The sequence below is a fragment of the Scardinius erythrophthalmus genome (assembly GCF_964197995.2).
Source record: "Scardinius erythrophthalmus genome assembly, chromosome: 10".
Lineage (NCBI taxonomy): Eukaryota > Metazoa > Chordata > Actinopteri > Cypriniformes > Leuciscidae > Scardinius > Scardinius erythrophthalmus.
This window is the reverse complement of record NC_138230.1, coordinates 20232683-20254009: the sequence shown is the minus strand read 5'-3', so window position 1 is coordinate 20254009 and position 21327 is coordinate 20232683. Positions and strand designations below refer to the sequence as shown.

Sequence of the window (21327 nt, the reverse complement as noted above, 5' to 3'; positions counted from 1 at the left end):
TGTGCCGACAAAGCATACTGGAGGTGTCATTACTTTATTATTTCAAAAGTTCTCAAAAAAACAGGAACGTAGAGACATAGATTAATTCATTCTTAAATGAAATCTTGCATTACAACATTTTCTGATGTGTTATTGTTGAAATATGGTACCCAGAACATGCAACTATATGTGCCGACAAAGCATACTGGAGGTGTCATTACTTTATTATTTCAAAAGTTCTCAAAAAAACAGGAACGTAGAGACATACATTAATTCATTCTTAAATGAAATCTTGCATTACAACATTTTCTGATGTGTTATTATTGAAATATGGTACCCAGAACATGCCTCTCCATGCAACTTTATGTGCCGACAAAGCATACTGGAGGTGCCATTACTTTAGTATTTCAAAAGTTCTCAAAACAACAGGAACGTAGAGGCATAGATTAATTCATTCTTAAATGAAATCTTGCATTACAACATTTTCTGATGTGTTATTATTGAAATTTGGTACCCAGAACATGCCTCTCCATGCAACTTTATGTGCCGACAAAGCATACTGGAGGTGTCATTACTGTATTATTTCAAAAGTTCTTAAAAAAAACAGGAACGCAGAGGCATAGATTAATTCATTCTTAAATGAAATCTTGCATTACAACATTTTCTGAAGTGTTATTGTTGAAATATGGTACCCAGAACATGCAACTATATGTGCCGACAAAGCATACTGGAGGTGTCATTACTTAAGTATTTCAAAAGTTCTCAAAAAAACAGGAACGTAGAGGCATAGATTAATTCATTCTTAAATGAAATCCTGCATTATAACGTTTTCTGATGTGTTATTTTTGAAATATGGTACCCAGAACATGCCTCTCCATGCAACTTTATGTGCCAACAAAGCATACTGGAGGTGCCATTACTTTAGTATTTCACAAGTTCTCAAAAAAACATGAACGTAGAGGCATAGATTAATTCATTTTTAAATGAAATCCTGCATTACAACATTTTCTGATGTGTTATTGTTGAAATATGGTACCCAGAACATGCCTCTCCATGCAACTTTATGTGCCAACAAAGCATACTGGAGGTGCCATTACCTTAGTATTTCAAAAGTTCTCAAAAAAAACAGGAACGTAGAGGCATAGATTAATTCATTCTTAAATGAAATCTTGCATTACAACATTTTCTGAAGTGTTATTGTTGAAATATGGTACCCAGAACATGCAACTATATGTGCCGACAAAGCATACTGGAGGTGTCATTACTTTATTATTTCAAAAGTTCTCAAAAAAACAGGAACGTAGAGACATAGATTAATTCATTCTTAAATGAAATCTTGCATTACAACATTTTCTGATGTGTTATTGTTGAAATATGGTACCCAGAACATGCAACTATATGTGCCGACAAAGCATACTGGAGGTGTCATTACTTTATTATTTCAAAAGTTCTCAAAAAAAACAGGAACGTAGAGACATACATTAATTCATTCTTAAATGAAATCTTGCATTACAACATTTTCTGATGTGTTATTATTGAAATATGGTACCCAGAACATGCCTCTCCATGCAACTTTATGTGCCGACAAAGCATACTGGAGGTGCCATTACTTTAGTATTTCAAAAGTTCTCAAAACAACAGGAACGTAGAGGCATAGATTAATTCATTCTTAAATGAAATCTTGCATTACAACATTTTCTGATGTGTTATTATTGAAATTTGGTACCCAGAACATGCCTCTCCATGCAACTTTATGTGCCGACAAAGCATACTGGAGGTGTCATTACTGTATTATTTCAAAAGTTCTTAAAAAAAACAGGAACGCAGAGGCATAGATTAATTCATTCTTAAATGAAATCTTGCATTACAACATTTTCTGAAGTGTTATTGTTGAAATATGGTACCCAGAACATGCAACTATATGTGCCGACAAAGCATACTGGAGGTGTCATTACTTAAGTATTTCAAAAGTTCTCAAAAAAACAGGAACGTAGAGGCATAGATTAATTCATTCTTAAATGAAATCCTGCATTATAACGTTTTCTGATGTGTTATTTTTGAAATATGGTACCCAGAACATTCCTCTCCATGCAACTATATGTGCCGACAAAGCATACTGGAGGTGTCATTATTTTATTATTTTAAAAGTTCTCAAAAAAACAGGGACGTAGAGGCATAGATTAATTCATTCTTAAATGAAATCCTGCATTATAACATTTTCTGATGTGTTATTGTTGAAATATGGTACCCAGAACATGCAACTATATGTGCCGACAAAGCATACTGGAGGTGCCATTACTTTAGTATTTCACAAGTTCTCAAAAAAACAGGAACGTAGAGGCATGGATTAATTCATTCTTAAATGAAATCCTGCATTACAACATTTTCTGAAGTGTTATTGTTGAAATATGGTACCCAGAACATGCAACTTTATGTGCCGACAAAGCATACTGGAGGTGCCATTACTTTAGTATTTCAAAAGTTCTCAAAAAAAACAGGGACGTAGAGGCATAGATTAATTCATTCTTAAACTAAATCTTGCATTACAACATTTTCTGATGTGTTATTGTTGAAATATGGTACCCAGAACATGCTTCTCCATGCAACTTTATGTGCCGACAAAGCATACTGGAGGTGCCATTACTTTAGTATTTCAAAAGTTCTCAAAAAAACAGGGACGTAGAGGCATAGATTAATTCATTCTTAAATGAAATCTTGCATTACAACATTTTCTGATGTGTTATTGTTGAAATATGGTACCCAGAACATGCAACTATATGTGCCGACAAAGCATACTGGAGGTGTCATTACTTTAGTATTTCAAAAGTTCTCAAAAAAACAGGAACGTAGAGGCATAGATTAATTCATTCTTAAATGAAATCTTGCATTACAACATTTTCTGAAGTGTTATTGTTGAAATATGGTACCCAGAACATGCAACTATATGTGCCGACAAAGCATACTGGAGGTGCCATTACTTTAGTATTTCACAAGTTCTCAAAAAAACAGAAATGTAGAGGCATAGATTAATTCATTCTTAAACGAAATCCTGCATTACAACATTTTCTGATGTGTTATTGTTGAAATATGGTACCCAGAACATGTAACTATATGTGCCAACAAAGCATACTGGAGGTGCCATTACTTTAGTATTTCAAAAGTTCTCAAAAAAAAAAAACAGGAACGTAGAGGCATAGATTAATTCATTCTTAAATGAAATCCTGCATTACAACATATTCTGATGTGTTATTGTTGAAATATTGTTTGAGAACTTTTGAAATACTAAAGTAATGACACCTCCAGTATGCTTTGTCGGCACATAAAGTTGCATGGAGAGGCATGTTCTGGGTACCATATTTCAACAATAACACATCAGAAAATGTTGTAATGCAGGATTTCATTTAAAAATGAATTAATCTATGCCTCTACGTTCATGTTTTTTTGAGAACTTGTGAAATACTAAAGTAATGGCACCTCCAGTATGCTTTGTCGGCACATATAGTTGCATGTTCTGGGTACCATATTTCAACAATAACACATCAGAAAATGTTGTAATGCAAGATTTCAATTAAGAATGAATTAATCTATGCCTCTACGTCCCTGTTTTTTTGAGAACTTTTGAAATATTAAAGTAATGGCACCTCCAGTATGATTTGTCGGCACATAAAGTTGCATGGAGAGGCATGTTCTGGGTACCATATTTCAACAATAACACATCAGAAAATGTTGTAAAGCAGGATTTCGTTTAAGAATGAATTACTCTATGCCTCTACGTTCATGTTTTTTTGAGAACTTTTGAAATACTAAAGTAATGGCACCTCCAGTATGCTTTGTCGGCACATATAGTTGCATGTTCTGGGTACCATATTTCAACAATAACACATCAGAAAATGTTGTAATGCAAGATTTCAATTAAGAATGAATTAATCTATGCCTCTACGTCCCTGTTTTTTTGAGAACTTTTGAAATATTAAAGTAATGGCACCTCCAGTATGCTTTGTCGGCACATAAAGTTGCATGGAGAGGCATGTTCTGGTTACCATATTTAAATAATAACACATCAGAAAATGTTGTAATGCAGGATTTCATTTGAGAATGAATTTATCTATGCCTCTACGATCCTGTTTTTTTGAGAACTTTTGAAATACTAAAGTAATGGCACCTCCAGTATGCTTTGTCGGCACATATAGTTGGATGTTCTGGGTACCATATTTCAACAATAACACATCAGAAAATGTTGTAATGCAGGATTTCATTTAAGAATGAATTAATCTATGCCTCTACGTTCCTGTTTTTTTGAGAACTTTTGAAATACTAAAGTAATGGCACCTCCAGTATGCTTTGTTGGCACATAAAGTTGGATGTTCTGGGTACCATATTTCAACAATAACACATCAGAAAATGTTGTAATGCAAGATTTCATTTAAGAATGAATTAATCTGTGTCTCTACGTTCCTGTTTTTTTGAGAACTTTTGAAATACTAATGTAATGGCACCTTCAGTATGCTTTGTCCAGTATACACACACACACACACACATACATACATACATACATACATACATACATACATACATACACATACACATACATACATACATATACACACACACACACACATACACACACACACACACACACACACACACACACACACACACACACACATACATACACACATAAATACATACATACATACATACATATACACACACACACACACACACACACACACACACACATGTTTGACTGGAGTAATGGATAACTTCTAATAAAGAACAGAAATTACATTACATTAAATCTCAGTTGGAAACATGTCACGTTTCTCCATACTTTAAAAAAAACATTTAGTAATTACAAAATAATAATTTAACACATAGCTTACACCATTTATAGATGCAGACAAGATAATCTTTTCAGGAGTAAGCTATTTATTTTCACTGTTAAATGAAAAATGCTGCCCGATCCACAGGCTTGCAATTCACATACAACTGTTCCTTTAAGAAATACGGCCAAAAGCACTGAGGGGGAGGGGTTAACAACCGTCCAACATTTTTAAGGTGGAATGAATAGTTCGACGAATAAGGAGCTGGCGAAAAAGGAGCTGGAGTCAGCCTCGTAGTCAGTCAGAACATGATTCTCGTATTTAGGAAGTTTAAGTGGTGCCTTTTCCTCATAAATAAAATCCATCCGCTGCGTTTTCAGTGGCTCTGATCAGTGAAGACTAGTATGTCCATTCTTACATCCCACAACAGAACACCTACACTTCTTATGAGACATTACCGGCTGTCGTTGAAACAATGGCGATGGTGTACATAGATCACCGAGGGCGGGGTCTATGCCAAAACCAGATGTCAATCAAATCACGTCGGTGGGGCTTAGCTCAATTCTACGTCACAGTGAGGGAAATCTAGAACAGGGTGTTCTGAGACAGTGCTTATGATTTATTGAGATAGTAAACAAACTACTGGGTGGATTTTTATCATTCTATGGTGGTTTTGCTCACACACTGCCAACACACATTTATGTTCAAACACCATGTAAAAGTGAATTTTGCATAATAGGTGCCCTTTAAGTAAAAGTACAGAAGTACTTGTTTTTAAAAGTACTTAAGTATCAAAAGTAAATGTCAATGCATTTATTATTTTTGCATTGTTGTGAGTAACACTTACAATACCTTATGCCTCTGAATCTATGCCGGCCTACCTACCCTCATATCAATATCAAATTTATTTCTACATTGGACAGACGTTGTATTGTTGTATCGTTCCGATTACCATAACAAATCGATTTGCCCCGCTCAGTGAAACACCCACTGAGAATGATTGTGCCCTAGTTATTGGCGATTCTATTACACGGAACGTGAAAATAGAGACACCAACCACCATAGTCACATGTTTGCCGGGAGCCAGAGCGCCTGACATCAAAGCAAATTTAAAAGTGCTGGCTAATGCTAATCGTAAATTCTCTAAGATCATTATTCATGTCGGCACTAATGATGTTCGACTCCGCCAGTCGGAGATCACCAAAATTAATATTAAAGAGGTGTGTGAACTTGCAAGTACGATGTCAAGGACTGTAATTTGCTCTGGCCCCCTTCCTGTTCGCAGGAGTGATGAGATAGTTAGTAGATTGTGTTCGCTTAACGGTTGGCTGTCTAAGTGGTGTCCGCTTAATAATATAGAATTCATAGACAATTGGAAAAGTTTTTGGGGCAAACCTGACCTGTTGAAAAGAGATGGTATTCATCCCTCCTGGAATGGTGCTGCTCTTCTCTCTAGTAATATGGCTCATAGTCTTAGAGCTCAAACATGACAATCTGGGGCTCAGGTCAGGAAGCAGACAGACTGGCTAAACCGACCGTCTGCTAGCGGCCTCGCGTCACCAAGGTCAGATAAATCACATCACATAGAGCCTCTTTCACCTAGCTATCATCATATAGAGACTGTGTCTGTTCCCCGAACTTGGAAATCCAAAAAACGTTTAAACCCATCTAAGGTTACAAATTTAATTGATGTTCAACAAACAAAAAACAGCTATAATACAGATGAGCAAATGCTAAAGCTTGGGTTGCTGAATATTCGATCGCTTACTTCAAAAGCACTCGTTGTTAATGATATGATTTCAGATAATAACCTAGATGTGCTGTGTTTGACAGAAACCTGGCTAAAACCAAATGATTACATTACTTTAAATGAATCAACCCCGCAAGATTACTGTTATAAACATGAGCCTCGTCTGAAACGCAAAGGGGGTGGTGTTGCTGTAATTTATAGTAATAGTTTCAAAACCACTAAGAAGTTTTAAATATAATTCTTTTGAAGCATTGGTGCTTAATGTAAAAATATATAGTGTGAACGATAAATCACGTTTGAGATTTGTGCTGGCTACTGTATACAGGCCACCAGGGCACCATACAGACTTTATCAAAGAATTTGAGGACTTTCTATCAGAATTAATATTGACTGCAGATAAAGTACTAATTGTTGGTGATTTTAATATACACATCGATAATGAAAAAGATGCATTGGGATTGGCATTTAAAGACATTGTAAATTCAATTGGAGTTAGACAACACGTGTCAGGACCTACTCATCGTCGTAATCATACTATAGATCTAATATTATCACACGGAATAGATGTTGATGCCGTTGAAATTCTGCAGCAGAGCGATGACATCTCAGATCCTTACCTAGTCTCGTGTAATTTGCATTTAGCCAAGGCTGCAAAGCCGACTCCGTGTTTCAAATATGTGAGACCTATCACTTCTGCTACTAAAGATTGCTTTATTAATAATCTTCCTGATCAGTTTCATCATCTCAGCATCCCAGATAGCTTAGAAGAACTAGATATTACAACAGAAACGTTTAACTCTCTCTTTTCCAGCACTTTAGACACAGTTGCTCCATTGCGCTTAAAGAAGATTAAAGAAAATAGTCCAACGCCGTGGTACAACGAGCACACTCGGGCCCTTAAGAGAGCAGCCAGAAAAATGGAGCGCAAATGGAAGAAAACAAAACTAGAGGTATTTCGCATTTCATGGAAGGAGAGCTCAGTTACTTACAGAGAGGCTTTAAAAGCTGCTAGATCTGCTTATTTTTCAACCCTATTAGAAGAAAATAAACATAATCCTAGGTATTTATTTGAAACGGTGGCTAAACTAACGAAAAATAAAGCTTCAAGCCCAGAAGTTTCCAAGCAACACAGCAGTAATGATTTTATGAACTTCTTCACTTATAAGATTGATAATATCAGGGAGAAGATTATAACTATGCAACCGCCCACTACAGTATCGCATCAGGCAGTGCATTGTAGTTTCCCTGAGGAAAAATTTGATTCATTCGTTGCTATAGGAGAGGAAGAATTTACTAAACTCGTTAAATCATCTAAATCGACAACATGTATGTTAGACCCTATACCGACTAAGCTATTGAAAGAGATGCTTCCAGAGGTCCTAGATCCTCTTCTTAATATCATTAATTCATCTTTGTCTCTAGGATACGTACCAAAAAACTTTAAGCTGGCTATGATTAAACCGCTTGTTAAAAAAACGCAACTTGATTCTACAGAATTAGTCAATTACAGGCCGATCTCGAATCTACCTTTTCTGTCAAAGATATTAGAAAAGGCAGTATCCTCACAACTGTGTTCCTTTCTTGAAAGAAATGATATCTGCGAGGATTTCCAGTCCGGATTTAGACCGTACCATAGTACCGAGACAGCTCTCGTTAGAGTCACAAATGATTTGCTCTTATCATCCGATCGTGGTTGTATCTCTCTATTAGTGTTACTCGATCTTAGTGCTGCATTTGACACCATTGACCACAACGTTCTTTTAAATAGATTAGAACATTATGTTGGCATTACGGGAAATGCACTAGCATGGTTTAAATCATACTTATCTGACCGTTATCAGTTTGTAGCAGTAAATGAAGAGATGTCTCATCGATCACAAGTTCAGTATGGAGTACCACAAGGCTCAGTACTAGGACCGCTGCTGTTCACTCTGTACATGCTACCATTAGGAGATATCATTAGGAAACATGGCATTAGCTTTCACTGTTATGCCGATGATACTCAGCTCTATATTTCTTCAAAACCTAACGAAACTTACCAATTCACAAAATTAACGGAATGCATAGCTGATATAAAAAATTGGATGACTCGTAATTTCCTACTTCTAAATTCTGAAAAAACAGAGTTTCTAATTATTGGACAAAAAACTTCCTCACATAATAACCTAGAATACTGTCTAACACTCGATGGCTGCTCGAAGTCTTCGTCGTCGGTTAGGAACCTGGGTGTGCTCTTTGATACCAATCTTTCATTTGAAAGTCACGTGTCTAGTATCTGTAAAACTGCATTTTTCCATCTTAAAAATATATCTAAATTACGCCATATGCTCTCATTGACAAATGCGGAACAATTAGTTCATGCGTTCATGACCTCAAGGATAGATTATTGTAATGCTCTACTGGGTGGTTGCCCTGCACGCTTAATAAACAAACTACAGCTGGTACAAAACGCAGCAGCTCGAGTTCTTACTAGAACCAGGAATTATGACCATATTAGCCCAGTTCTGTCAAAACTGCATTGGCTCCCTATTAAACATCGCATAAATTTTAAAATATTGCTGATCACTTACAAAGCACTAAATGGTTTAGCTCCGCAGTACTTGAGCGAGCTCTTAACGCATTATAGTCCGTCACGTCTATTGCGATCTCAAAATTCCGGCCAGTTACTAATACCTAGAATATCAAAATCGACTGCTGGCGGTAGATCCTTTTCCTATTTAGCACCAAAACTCTGGAACAGTCTTCCTACCATTGTCCGGGAAGCAGACACACTCTGTCAGTTCAAAGCCAGATTAAAGACACATCTCTTTGACCTAGCATTCACATAATACATTATAGACTTCTATAATTTAATGTTAGGCTGCATAGATTAGGTCAGCCGGAACCGGGAACACTTCCCATAAATCCTGATGTACTCGTTACATCATGAGAACAATGGCATCTACGCTAATTTTAGTGTCTCTGTTTTATCCCGAGGTTTTCCTGCAGCCTGCCGGATCCAGGCCGTATCCAGATCTGACGAAGGACCTTCGCCTGGACTGATGACAACGCAGTGCTGAAGTGCCAACTAGTCTCTCCCTATGGAGGATCCCTCTACCACTATACAGATAAGGCGTTGTCGGAAAAATTCGTTTCACATTCCTACCCCAAAGCAACAAAATAAAATAAAATTCTTTATCAAAATTTATAAGGAAAGACAAGTACTTTGTTTAGGCTTGGCTTGTAGGGAATTCCAAACCTGCGTATTTTCAAACGCACATAACTATAGAACCCATTCTAAATGCGCATGTGAACGCCATCAGCGTTTCTCACAGGTTCGCGTTTAAAGTCTGTGTAGAGGGAATGGTGTCATCTTAGCGGCCCCTAATTTAATAACAAATGATCGTTGCGACGGAAGCAAATCAATCAAAACTAACTTTAGATGGAAAATAACTTAACTCTGCTATAAAGCCAAAACAATCTCTGTTACCTTAAATTATACGCTTATCTCTGTAAAGCTGCTTTGAAACAATCTACATTGTTAAAAGCGCTATATAAATGAAGATGACTTGACTTGACTTGATATTGTAGTATTGTAGAAATCACAGTATAGTGACAGATTATTGACAGATTATTTTAGCATGATGTATTTCCCATTGATGAATACAGTGCAAATAATCTGTCACTATACTGTGGCTCACATTATTGAGGTCACTTGCAAGTCGCAGCAGCACAAATTATGTGACCAGCAACATATTTCTGCTTCAAATATTGTGCGTAGTTAACAGTAAGTGGTGGTTTCAGACATTATTGTATTGGAACTATATTGGTTGGTTCCTGTATTGTTTCAGCGCTGCCCACGAGTGCAAATTAAATATCGAACCCATAAACCGATTTATAAACCACAAACGAAAAATGAAAAATCGAGCCAATATCTAATTTTTCGTTTTTTAAACAAAACTAAAAAACAAATAAACGAGCTGGTTTTCATTTCTCGTAATTCCATTCCAAACAGGAAATGAAATTATCAAAAAGTAGCCTACGGACCTTATACAAACTTATGAGCTATAAAGAGAAATAAGCATGGCTTTAAATGCATAGGCCTACGTTTTTTCTAACATCCTCTGAAATATGTGAAACTGTTGCAGATAAGATCAGAATGCTGATTCATGTAAAGTCACTCCAGTCTGCTGTTTGCGTTCCAGAGCTTCAAGATTATCAGAAGCATCAAGCGCTAAATTAATGAGTGGTCTTCCATGATAGCAATGAGTGGAAGTCTGAGTGATCCACCAGGGGGCCGCAAGATAACTTAAAGGGCACCTATTATGCAAAATTCACTTTTACATGGTGTTTGAACATATATGTGTGTTGGCAGTGTGTGAGCAAAACCGCCCTAGAATGATAAAAATCCACCCAGTGGTTTTTTTACAATCTCAATAAATCATAAGCACTGTCTCAGAACACCCTGTTCTGAGATTGCTCTCACTGTGACGTAGAATTGCGCTAAGCCCCATCGACGTGATTTGATTGACACTGTGGTTACCCCGCCCTCGGTGATCTGTACACCATCGCCATTGTTTCAACGACAGCCGGTAATGTCTCCTAAGAGGTGTAGGTGTTCTGTTGTGGGATTTAAGAATGGACATAGTAGTCTTCACTGACATCAGAGCCACTGAAAACACAGCGGATGGATTTTATTTATGAAGAAAAGGCGCCACTTAAACTTCCTAAATACGTTTATGTTTGCGCGAATCATTTTCTGACTGACTGTTTAGTGAACGAGGGTCAAAGTTAATCCTCAAGTGTGGATCGTTGCCTACTGTTCGCGATCCAATGTCACCTCCAGAAGAAGTAAGTGTATTTTATGATTTTTTAGCAAATAGTCATTTCAATAGATGTCAGCCAGTTCAACAACAAATCTGCGTCTAAAGCTATTTTTTGTCGTCGTCATAGGATGTCTCAACAAACAACGTCAGACAGTTTTATGTCACATATTATTTTTTGCAGCAATTACAAATGTAAATAAATTAATACATGCTCTATCTCCATAGACAGTATATAAACATCTATCTCCCTGCAGCATATGTTTTCTGGTTCTGTATAGCCATCTTCTCACATTTGCCACATAAGCACCTGTACGACAAGTAATGTCAACATGACGCAACAGCACCCCTCGCATAAATATAATTTCGTTTGTACTAAAAAAATTAAAAAATAATTAAAAAAAAAATTGCGCGAACGTTATCACAATTTGTGTGTGTGTGTGTTGCACATCCATAATTGCAAAGGGGACACGATTAAAACTTTGTAAGTACATAAATGTATCAAATAACCATTCCGAGACGTCTTGGTCCATTCTCATTTCGTGTTTCTTCTGCCGGAGTCTCTTCATCATCTGGGTCCAGCAGGGCGGGGATATGCAGCTCATTTACATTTAAGGTGGTACACACCAAAACAGCTCTTTTTAAAACAGGCCCCAAAAATGACATTTTCAAATGGTTATAATAAATTAACTGTGGGGTATTTTGTGCTAAAACTTCACAAATACATTCTGAGGACACCCAAGATCAATATTACATTTAGTAAAAAGGGGCATAATAGGTGCCCTTTAAAGGGGGGGTGAAATGCTCATTTTCACTCAATCTCCTGTTAATCTTGAGTACCTATAGAGTAGTATTGCATCCTTCATATCTCCAAAAAGTCTTTAGTTTTATTATATTTATAAAAGAAAGATAGGCTGTACCGAGTCTTTCCGGAAAAAAAACGAGCGGCTGAAGGCGGGCCGTGTGGGCGGAGCTAAAGAATCACGAGCGCTGTTCACTGTTTACTTGCTGTGCTAACGCGCCGAGCTAACAAAACACAGAGACATTTGAAGCAGTTTTACTCACCGCCCGGTTCCAACGCGCGACCGCAAACCTTTATCATTGTGACTGCTCGATCCTTAAGCATTAGACGATCTGCAAATCCGTCGATCTGGGCTTTGTTTATAAAACAATCATCGTCGAAATGCAGGGAACAAACAGTCTTGCACAACCTCCGTTGATGCTCTGGAAAAACAAACTCCATCCACTGGTCCCTTAACGCTGGGTTCTTTGGGAATTTGTGCAGGGTTGTCTTGCCCTGGCAACCAAAAACCCACTTCTTTGGTGACACTGACTTCCCTAAAGCCGAGCATAGCGCTTTGATGGGCCCGTATAAGGAAATTCCGCTACATCTGACGTCACACATGCCCATACTCAAAAAAAACTTTCCGAAACTTGTGACAAACCGGAAGGAGCATTTTTGGAACAGAAATACTCCTTCAAACGTACAATTTAATTTTTTAAACTTTGTCCATGTTTAGTATGGGAATCCAACTCTTTAACAGAGTAAAAAACTCAGTATGCATGAAATAGCATTTCACCCCCCCCCCCCTTAAATTCATTTAAATTTATTAATAGCCTAATTCAAACATTTTAGTATTAATACCTTAAATAGCCTAAATGTAAAAAAAAAAAAAAAAAAAAGCACCCAAAGCCATTTCTCATTGCACTGTGTGAAATACAGACAGAACAGCGGCTCAAAACACCCCAACCGATTCATGAACATATGATACTCAAAATACATCTCTCAGTTGGAGAAGGAAAACCAGTGTGGTGGCTAATTTTTTTTTTATGGATGGCGAATGAAGGTAGAGGCGATTACAGTGACATAGGCTACAGGTGTCGTGCATGCGCGAGTCTGTTGTTTGATGCGCAAACAAACCGTGTATGTGCGCTCTCGGATTTATTACATAAATCTATAACATCGTATTTCTGCATAAGTACAGTTCAATATATTCACGTAGTTGTCGAAATTAATGTGAAGTTTGTGAGGATCAGTTGTGTTTATTCTGTAGCCTACACATGGGCATCAGGCGCTCCAAACATAGTCACGATTGTTTGTTCTGACAGAGGAACTGTTCACTGATTACATCGATCCGCCTTCAGATCGCTGAGTTTCCACACAAATTGTTTTTATTTTTCATTTATATTTTGGTGTGTTTACTGTTTAATAATTCTGAATGGATCCGTATGCAGTCATTTGGCATCTCCCTGTGGTCTTGCTTGGAATGACAGGTTGACTTGTGCTTCATTTAAGTTGTAAAGAATGTATTTGGTGACATTTTTGCAAAGTATGTTTGCAAAAAAGAACACTGAAGGTTTAAATCTATCTTAAATTAATTTTGTTTGAAAAATAATAACATGGAGCTGAAAAGTAATAACAATAGAATGCAAATGTTTTTATGAATAAAAAAGGTTTGGGGCTGATTTGCTGTTTGAGTATTGATTTGGAAATGAGGTGGAGTAAAAAAGGTTGAGAACCACTCTGCTACAGTATATAGTTAATTTGCTGAATATATAATTTAATCTTTATGATAGTATATGTTTATTAATAATCAATGAAACAAATTATTATGGAATAAAATAAATGTTCTACTCCTTGGTGATTGAATTAGAAAATCGCTTTCCCAAACATTTACTTGGTAATTATAAAGTTACTAAGTAGACTATATTATTATTAAAAAGTCTTCTTCATGATGACTGGGCTGGAAAATAAGAGGAATGAGCAAAAAAAAAAAAAACTGCATCAATTTGTGAATTGAGAAGCACCGCTATCTCACAAAGAATTCGTACGAATTCGTAAAGACAACAAGACTTTTTTTCCCAAGAATTGTGCAACTCGTAAAATATGTACGATTTAGCAAAAGTCGTACAAATTCATACGAGTCAAGACAAGTCAAGTCATTTTCATTTATATAGCGCTTTTAACAATGTAGATTGTTTCAAAGCAGCTTTACAGAGATAAACGTATAATTTAAGGTAACAGAGATTGTTTTGGCTTTATAGCAGTTCTTTAATAAAGTTATTTTCCAGCTAAAGATAGTTTTGAACTCAATTTATTATCTCGCCAAGCACAAAATTTTGTTTTCATAAATACTACAGCACTCGTAAGACAAACTATTGAGCAATGCCGAACCAACGCGAAAGGAAAAGAGACCAAAAGAGCACCGGACAGGCGCGGACTAGGCGCGAACCGCGCCGTGGAAGGCAGAACACGGGGGGGGGGGGGGGGGGGGGGGGGGGGCATCCTGGAGTCTGTGACCGGAGGGTGGACATGGAGACGACAGACAGGAGACTCCAGGATGGTATCACCGACCACGCGAAGCAGGCTGAGGAGGTGGCCATGGCAGAGCAGGCTGTGCAGGCACCCTTCTGGCGGCCAGGGCGGAGATGACCATTCGGGCGGCCAGGGCGGAGATCGCTGTTTAGACGTCCCAGATGGACCAGGTGGTACAGGGGACCCTGTCGGCACAACCTCCATGGTCCCCTTAGAGGACGCACTGCCCCCCCAAAAATTTTCTTGGGATAGTTAAGGGGTTTTGGCTCAGGGTTGGAGGAGACCAGCGGCAAAGGCGATTCAGGACTGGACGAGACCAGCGGCGAAGGAAGCTTTGGGCTGGGCAGGACCCGCGGCGAAGAGGGCTTAGGTTCAGGCGACGTGGCGGTGGCCATCTTGTCCGGAGACACTGGCTCGGGGGCGGCCATCTTGTCCGGAGACACTGGCTGGGGGGCGGCCATCTTGTCCGGAGACACTGGCTCGGCAGACGTCACGTGAACAGTCTCTGGATCGGCAGACGTGACGTGAACAGTCTCTGAATCGGCAGACGTGACGTGAACAGTCTCTGGATCGGCAGACGTGACGTGAACAGTCTCTGGATCGGCAGACGTGACGTGAAGAAGCTCAGGCTCGGCAGGGCTGACGTGAAGAAGCTCAGGCTCGGCAGAGCTGACGTGAAGAAGCTCAGGCTCGGCTGGGCAGACGATGTGCTCTGGTTCGGCTGGGCAGACGACAGGCACTGGCTCGACTGGGCAGACGACTAGCTCTGGCTCGACTGGGCAGACGACTGGTTCGGTGGGTTTGGTGGAACGTGGAGCAGACCTGCGAGCTCCCCGGACGGACATCAAAGCGGGGTCAAATAATTTGGACGTCAGGTCGGCACTATTAGAAACCAGTTTTCAGGCTCTGGGCCAGACGATCCCCGCGTCTGGTCTGGGACGAACACAGAGTTCCTGCTCAGTGGGTTTGACTGGGCTGATGAGGTGAAGATCGGGCTGGACGTGAAGATCGGGCTGGACATGGAGATCAGGCTGGACGTCTCCCACAGTGAGTGAGGAACCACACACCCACAACGTGCGGTCAATGAACTCCACGAATGTTAGGTGAATATAGTCCAACATCAGTATCTGGGCGAGAGGATCTTCCAAACCACTCAAACTGCAGCTTTAGATCCTCTGAAAGAGATCTAGGTAAAACTCAACATACTCCTCCAGAGTCCGATCGTCCTGGAAGAGCATAGTGGATTCCGTGGGGTTCTGCATTTTGTGGTCAAGCCTTCTGTCAGGATATAGGCAAGGAGACAGAAATAAGTGAATCCAAACACAGCTTTATTCAAGGTGATAAGAGTGCAAGGTGAGTATTCACTGAGTTCAAGTGCCGATTCGGTGAAGATCACTCGGTGCGGAGCGGACAGCTTTATAGTTTTATAGTGCTTGTTGATGAGGTTGCTGATGGTGAACAGGTGTGTGTGATAATTACTCAGGGTGGAGTGAGTGCAGGTGTGCAGGTGCAACAAAGAGGATCCTGGGTAATGTAGTGCAGAGACAGACGGTGAAGAAGGTGGTGAATGTGAAAAATACATTGCAGTAGCATAGATCTTGCTACTGGAAATGAAACAATTCCTTGTTAAAGCATGAAAAGGTTAAGACTGAATTTATTATGTTAATTACTCTTTTTTACAACAAGGCTAAAAAGGAAAAATCCCACAATATTAACTGGGAACTACTCAAGTTTGAGTCAGGAAAATTATTGAGACAGTATGGAACCTCTATTGCCAAAGCTAAAAGAGCAGAAGAAGATGAAGTCATAAGTAAAATTTCCTCATTTTATCAGAGATGTATGATAAATCCATAAATAATTTCAGATTATTGTTCAAAATTTTATAGCAATTTATACAGCTCAAAATATAATAAAGAAGTTACGTCTCTTTTTCTTAACTCTGTAAACAACGTAAGAAAGATTGATGTGGCAGACAAAGATTATTGTGACACCCCTTTTATATTGGCAGAGGTCACTGATTCAATTGCTCTATTTAAAAACAATAAATCCCCCGGCACTGACGGTTTAACTGCAGAATTTTACAAAGCGTTCTCAGATCACTTAGCCCCGTTTTTACTACAGGTTTTTATGGAGATTATAGAGAATGATACCCTTCCACCTAGCCTCTCTCAAGGGCTGGTCACATTGATTCCCAAGCCTAGAAAAGATGCACTTTTTATTGACAGCTGGAGACCCATTTGTCTGCTAAATAATGATTACAAAATGATGGCATCAATATTTGCCAGGAGAATTAAAGAAACTCTTGACACAACTATAGATGAGACACAATCAGGCTTTATGAGGAACAGGCACATCTCTAACAATATTAGACTAGTATTAGATATTCTTGCCTACTCTGATTTGATATCTGAAGATGGCTTCATCCTCCTCTTAGATTTCTATAAGGCTTTTGATACAATAGAACACCAATTTATTTTAGAGAAATTTGGTTTTGGGGACTTTTTCTGCAAAGCAATTAAAACCTTATATGTTAATGGAAATAGCTCTATCAAATTGAAAAATGGAACTTCCCCTAGATTTAATCTGGAACGGGGCATTCGTCAGGGATGCCCGATTTCCCCTTATTTGTTTTTACTTTGTACACAAATTCTCACAACTCATGTTTGGAAACAGTGCTATACAAGGAATTTCTATTGCGGGTAGGGATATCTTCATCAGTCAGCTTGCTGACGACACTACAATCTTTTAAAACAAAATTCTTGGTATGATAATGTGACAATATAACAAATGACGTATTTCTCCTCAAATCCTCACTCACATCTTGTTCCCATTTTGTAATATTGATCTGCCTGCTTTGACAACAACGTATGAGAACTGAACTGAGCATCAAAATGATCCTCATCCACACAGATCCGCGTAAACGACTAAAATGCTGTATTATGCATTCCAGACAAGTAGTTGGCATTGTCACTTTGCAAAGAACGACTACTCGCCTGTGCACATATGCATTCAAACGCGCATGCCTATAGACCAGTGGTTCTCAAACCTGTCCTGGAGTACCACCAGCCCTGCACATTTTGTATGTAAACAATGTTTGATAGCAACAGATTTTCTCTGCCCAAGTCATGCAATAAATCTGACATATGCAACCAGTTAACAGATCAAAAATATTCACATATCCTTGTGATCTCCCAGATGAAGGTTAATTTGTAAGTAACCATCAGTTTAATGTTTAGCAGTTTGCGAATGACACATAATTGTATTCTTATTTAGTTGTGTTTGGTAATGAAGGACCTACTTTTTGAATTAGCAACACTGACTCAATGGGCCCTATACACCCGGCGCAATGTGCAAATGTTTTTTGCTATAGTTTCAGCCTGACACAGTTATCATTTTCACGTCCTGTGCCACATTGTTTAAATAGTAAATGCATTTGTGCCCATTGTGCCCATGGGTTTGCTGGACTGAAACAGTTTGCGAATGACACATAATTGTATCCTTGGATCATGCTGGTCTGAAAACGAGGTGTGTTCAGGCGCATTATGGGTGCGTTGCTATTTTGAGGCAACTAAAATAGACTGCGCCATTGACCAACAAAAACCTGGTCTAAAGTCAATAGGGGCTGTTGCACCGGAGGAACCTTTTCATAGTTCCTAGAACTATTGGCGGAAGTACCCAGATTTTGTCGTGTTCGCACCGCAGGAACTAGGAATGATTTTAGTAATCTCCTAATTAACAAACTAATTTAGCATCTCCTACTTAAGAGTAGGGTCTAAACCAGGACAACAGGAACTACCAGTGACGTTAATACATGCTGATTGGCCGAATGCACGCGAAACACCAGCACCCGCCATTTTTAAAAAAGCTGTGTAAACACACAGATTACAGCCTATATATTTCCCTCACACACTAACTCTATGAACATGGAAAACAGTGATAGATGGGCCTCTTAACCTTTACGTTGAGGACCAAACAGAACATGATTATGTATTTCTGCTCAACTACACGCCCTAAGTGCACTTGCGCTGTGCACTTTAGACCATGCGCTTATATCATTAAAATAGGGCCCATAGACAAACAAGTCATTCATAAGAGGACAACTGATGGCACCTGTATTCATAGCAACTAGTTTCTAACTAATTAATCATTTGATTGTTAATCATAAATATAATAATAAATTATCTGTCGGCAGTCATTCATGCTTTATTATTATTATTATTATTTTCGTGCAAAACCGATAAACTTAACATAGGCTGAAAGTAGCAAGCTAACGTTAACTGTGAGGCTGCTGCTCGGTAAAATAGTTTTCAAGAAAAACATTTAAGTTGGAAAACTATTTCTACTAAAAAGAACACCAAAATTTAACATGAACTATTAAAAATAATAAAAATTAATGTAAAAAATGTATGGAAAGCTGGCAACCAGCACGTTTCTTACCTTGACCCCCTTCTTCCATATGGATCAATATCCTGTTCTCATTTCAACTGGGCAAACTACTGAGTAGGCACCAATCAGAGGCCACATTTTTATGGTGTCATCATGTAGACTTCTTACAAAGAATTTTACGGTATTTTAAAACTACAAAATACAAAACACTAAAGTATTTTGATACAAAATATGAAGCCATTTTCATCAACCCTATCAAATACAAATGACAAAATACTATTTTATATTTGAAATACGTATTTGAAATACATGTATCATACTGTAAATACTGCCCATCTCTATAGTTATATTTAATATATCTTATATTAACACTCATCTGAGCTTTTGGAGTTATTTGTGGTCTGCTGCAGGTAATTTGTTAATACTTTTATACTTTTCAGTTTTGATGTTTAATGGTTGAGGAGAATAATCACCTCATTGTACCCAATTCTGATTTCTTGCTGACTTAAAAGATTAACATTAAACAGCAAAAAATATCTTCTCTATTTACCTCGCTGTTAAAAGTAAAGGTTCTTTATTGGCATCTATGGTTATATGAAGAACCTTTAATAATATCCATGGAATTTTTCCAGTGCACAAACTTTTTTTAGAGGAAAAAAGTTCTTCAGATTATTAATGATCTTCACACAAAGAAAAAAAATATATTTTTAGAACTGTTCTTTGATGAACCCAAAATGGTTCTTCTATGGCATTGCTATGAAATCAGATTTATTGTTGCCACCTTCCGAGTTCTTTTCAGTCACACTTCAGTCAAGAAAATGAGTATAGGCACCAAAATCAAAACAATAAAGTGAGATTACATAATCTAACATGATCCAAGTTTTGAAAGCTACACAGAAACAATGTGCTCTTTTCTATATTCTCTCTGTAAAACATAAATTAACTTCCACTCTATACAAAATAATAACAGAGATATGACAGATTCTCTTTGATCAGATTCAGAACAGTGGTCCAAAGCAAACACCCAAACTGACAAGTTCTGACAAGTTTGGGTGTAAACTGGTCTCTCTGCCTCAAGCTAACCTGTCTCTTTCTCTCCCTCAAAAACAAGCACACATCGACAAATGGACAAGAACAGGCTAAACCAGACTTTACAATAGGCTACTTTCTATCAACATGTTACAAACTTAATTATCTAGCTACTTACAGAACATAAAAAGTTCTAAAATTCATAAATTCTAAAAGTAATTATTTTTTGGAAGCTTGGTGTAGACTAAAATCACTGAAAGCAATATTAGGCTAGGCTACTCATAAGAATGACTCATAAACCACAGGCTTATAAATGTAGGCCTATTATGTTCGTGACTCACGGATTCCCATATTCCACAATAACTGAATTGAAGTGGAATGAAAGTAGCCTAGCTCATTCGTCACTAAAATAAAACAACCATAAATAACTATCAAATAATCTACTGCGATTATATAGTTGCTATTAGAAGCCAGATTAGCAACGTGAAAAAACAAACAAACAAACAAACAAACAAACAAACAAACAAACAAAAAAAACCTTACCCATTGCGAAATACAGAACGACTGCAAAGAAGCCACAAGTGAGTTTGTTCATGTTTCTTGCTGTAGCTGAGTTCAAGTAGAAGAAGACCGTTAAACTCTAGTCACACTGATGTGAACAGCAGAGATCCGCTATATTTATAGATCCACACCCATGGCACCGCCCGTACTGAACAGTTTTGCAGCAACCTGTATCAAGGGCGCGGTGTACAATACATTATTTTGCTGTCAAAAACAAACTCCCAAACATTCCATTTTAGTTGCGTGAATGTTGAAAGGAGCAACGTTACTTTTCTATCAGCTTTAATAAAAACTTCGAGTTCGAATCGTACATCGAGTGACGATTGATTGGTGTTTAGGCAGCCGCTGCTCGTCTGTAAGGCAGGTGATGTAGTGGGTTTCCGTCCCGTAAAATACAGGATCTCCTCGTATTAAAGTTGAAGGTAAAACGATGCGTCCCGTATAAAATCAGTATTGGACATGATTTGCTCCTGTACGCGCCGAGAACAGCTTTATCTTGGCCAATCCTTCGGGAATTTGCCGCTGGCTCTTAGATAGTGGTAAAACACGAGATAACATTTTGGATATCAAATGGGCAACCTTTGGCCTTATTAATTTACTTGTTCCAGAGCATATAAATTTGGCTAAGGGCAAAGTTAAGCTTCCTAATTTTATATGTTTATTTAAAGGGGTCGTGAACTT

General features: G+C 38.1%; 1 protein-coding gene across 1 annotated transcript in view; it reads right to left on the bottom strand.

Moving 5' to 3' along the window:
• Positions 1–20736, bottom strand: part of LOC308697781 (prostate stem cell antigen-like) — a 31413-nt gene extending 10677 nt beyond the window's left edge. The window contains exon 1 of the mRNA XM_081377338.1: positions 20629–20736. Within this exon, the coding sequence (XP_081233464.1) occupies positions 20629–20680 (52 nt within the window). The 5' untranslated portion in view covers positions 20681–20736. The remainder of the gene's footprint in view (positions 1–20628) is intronic.
• Between the last annotated feature and the right edge of the window lie 591 nt (positions 20737–21327).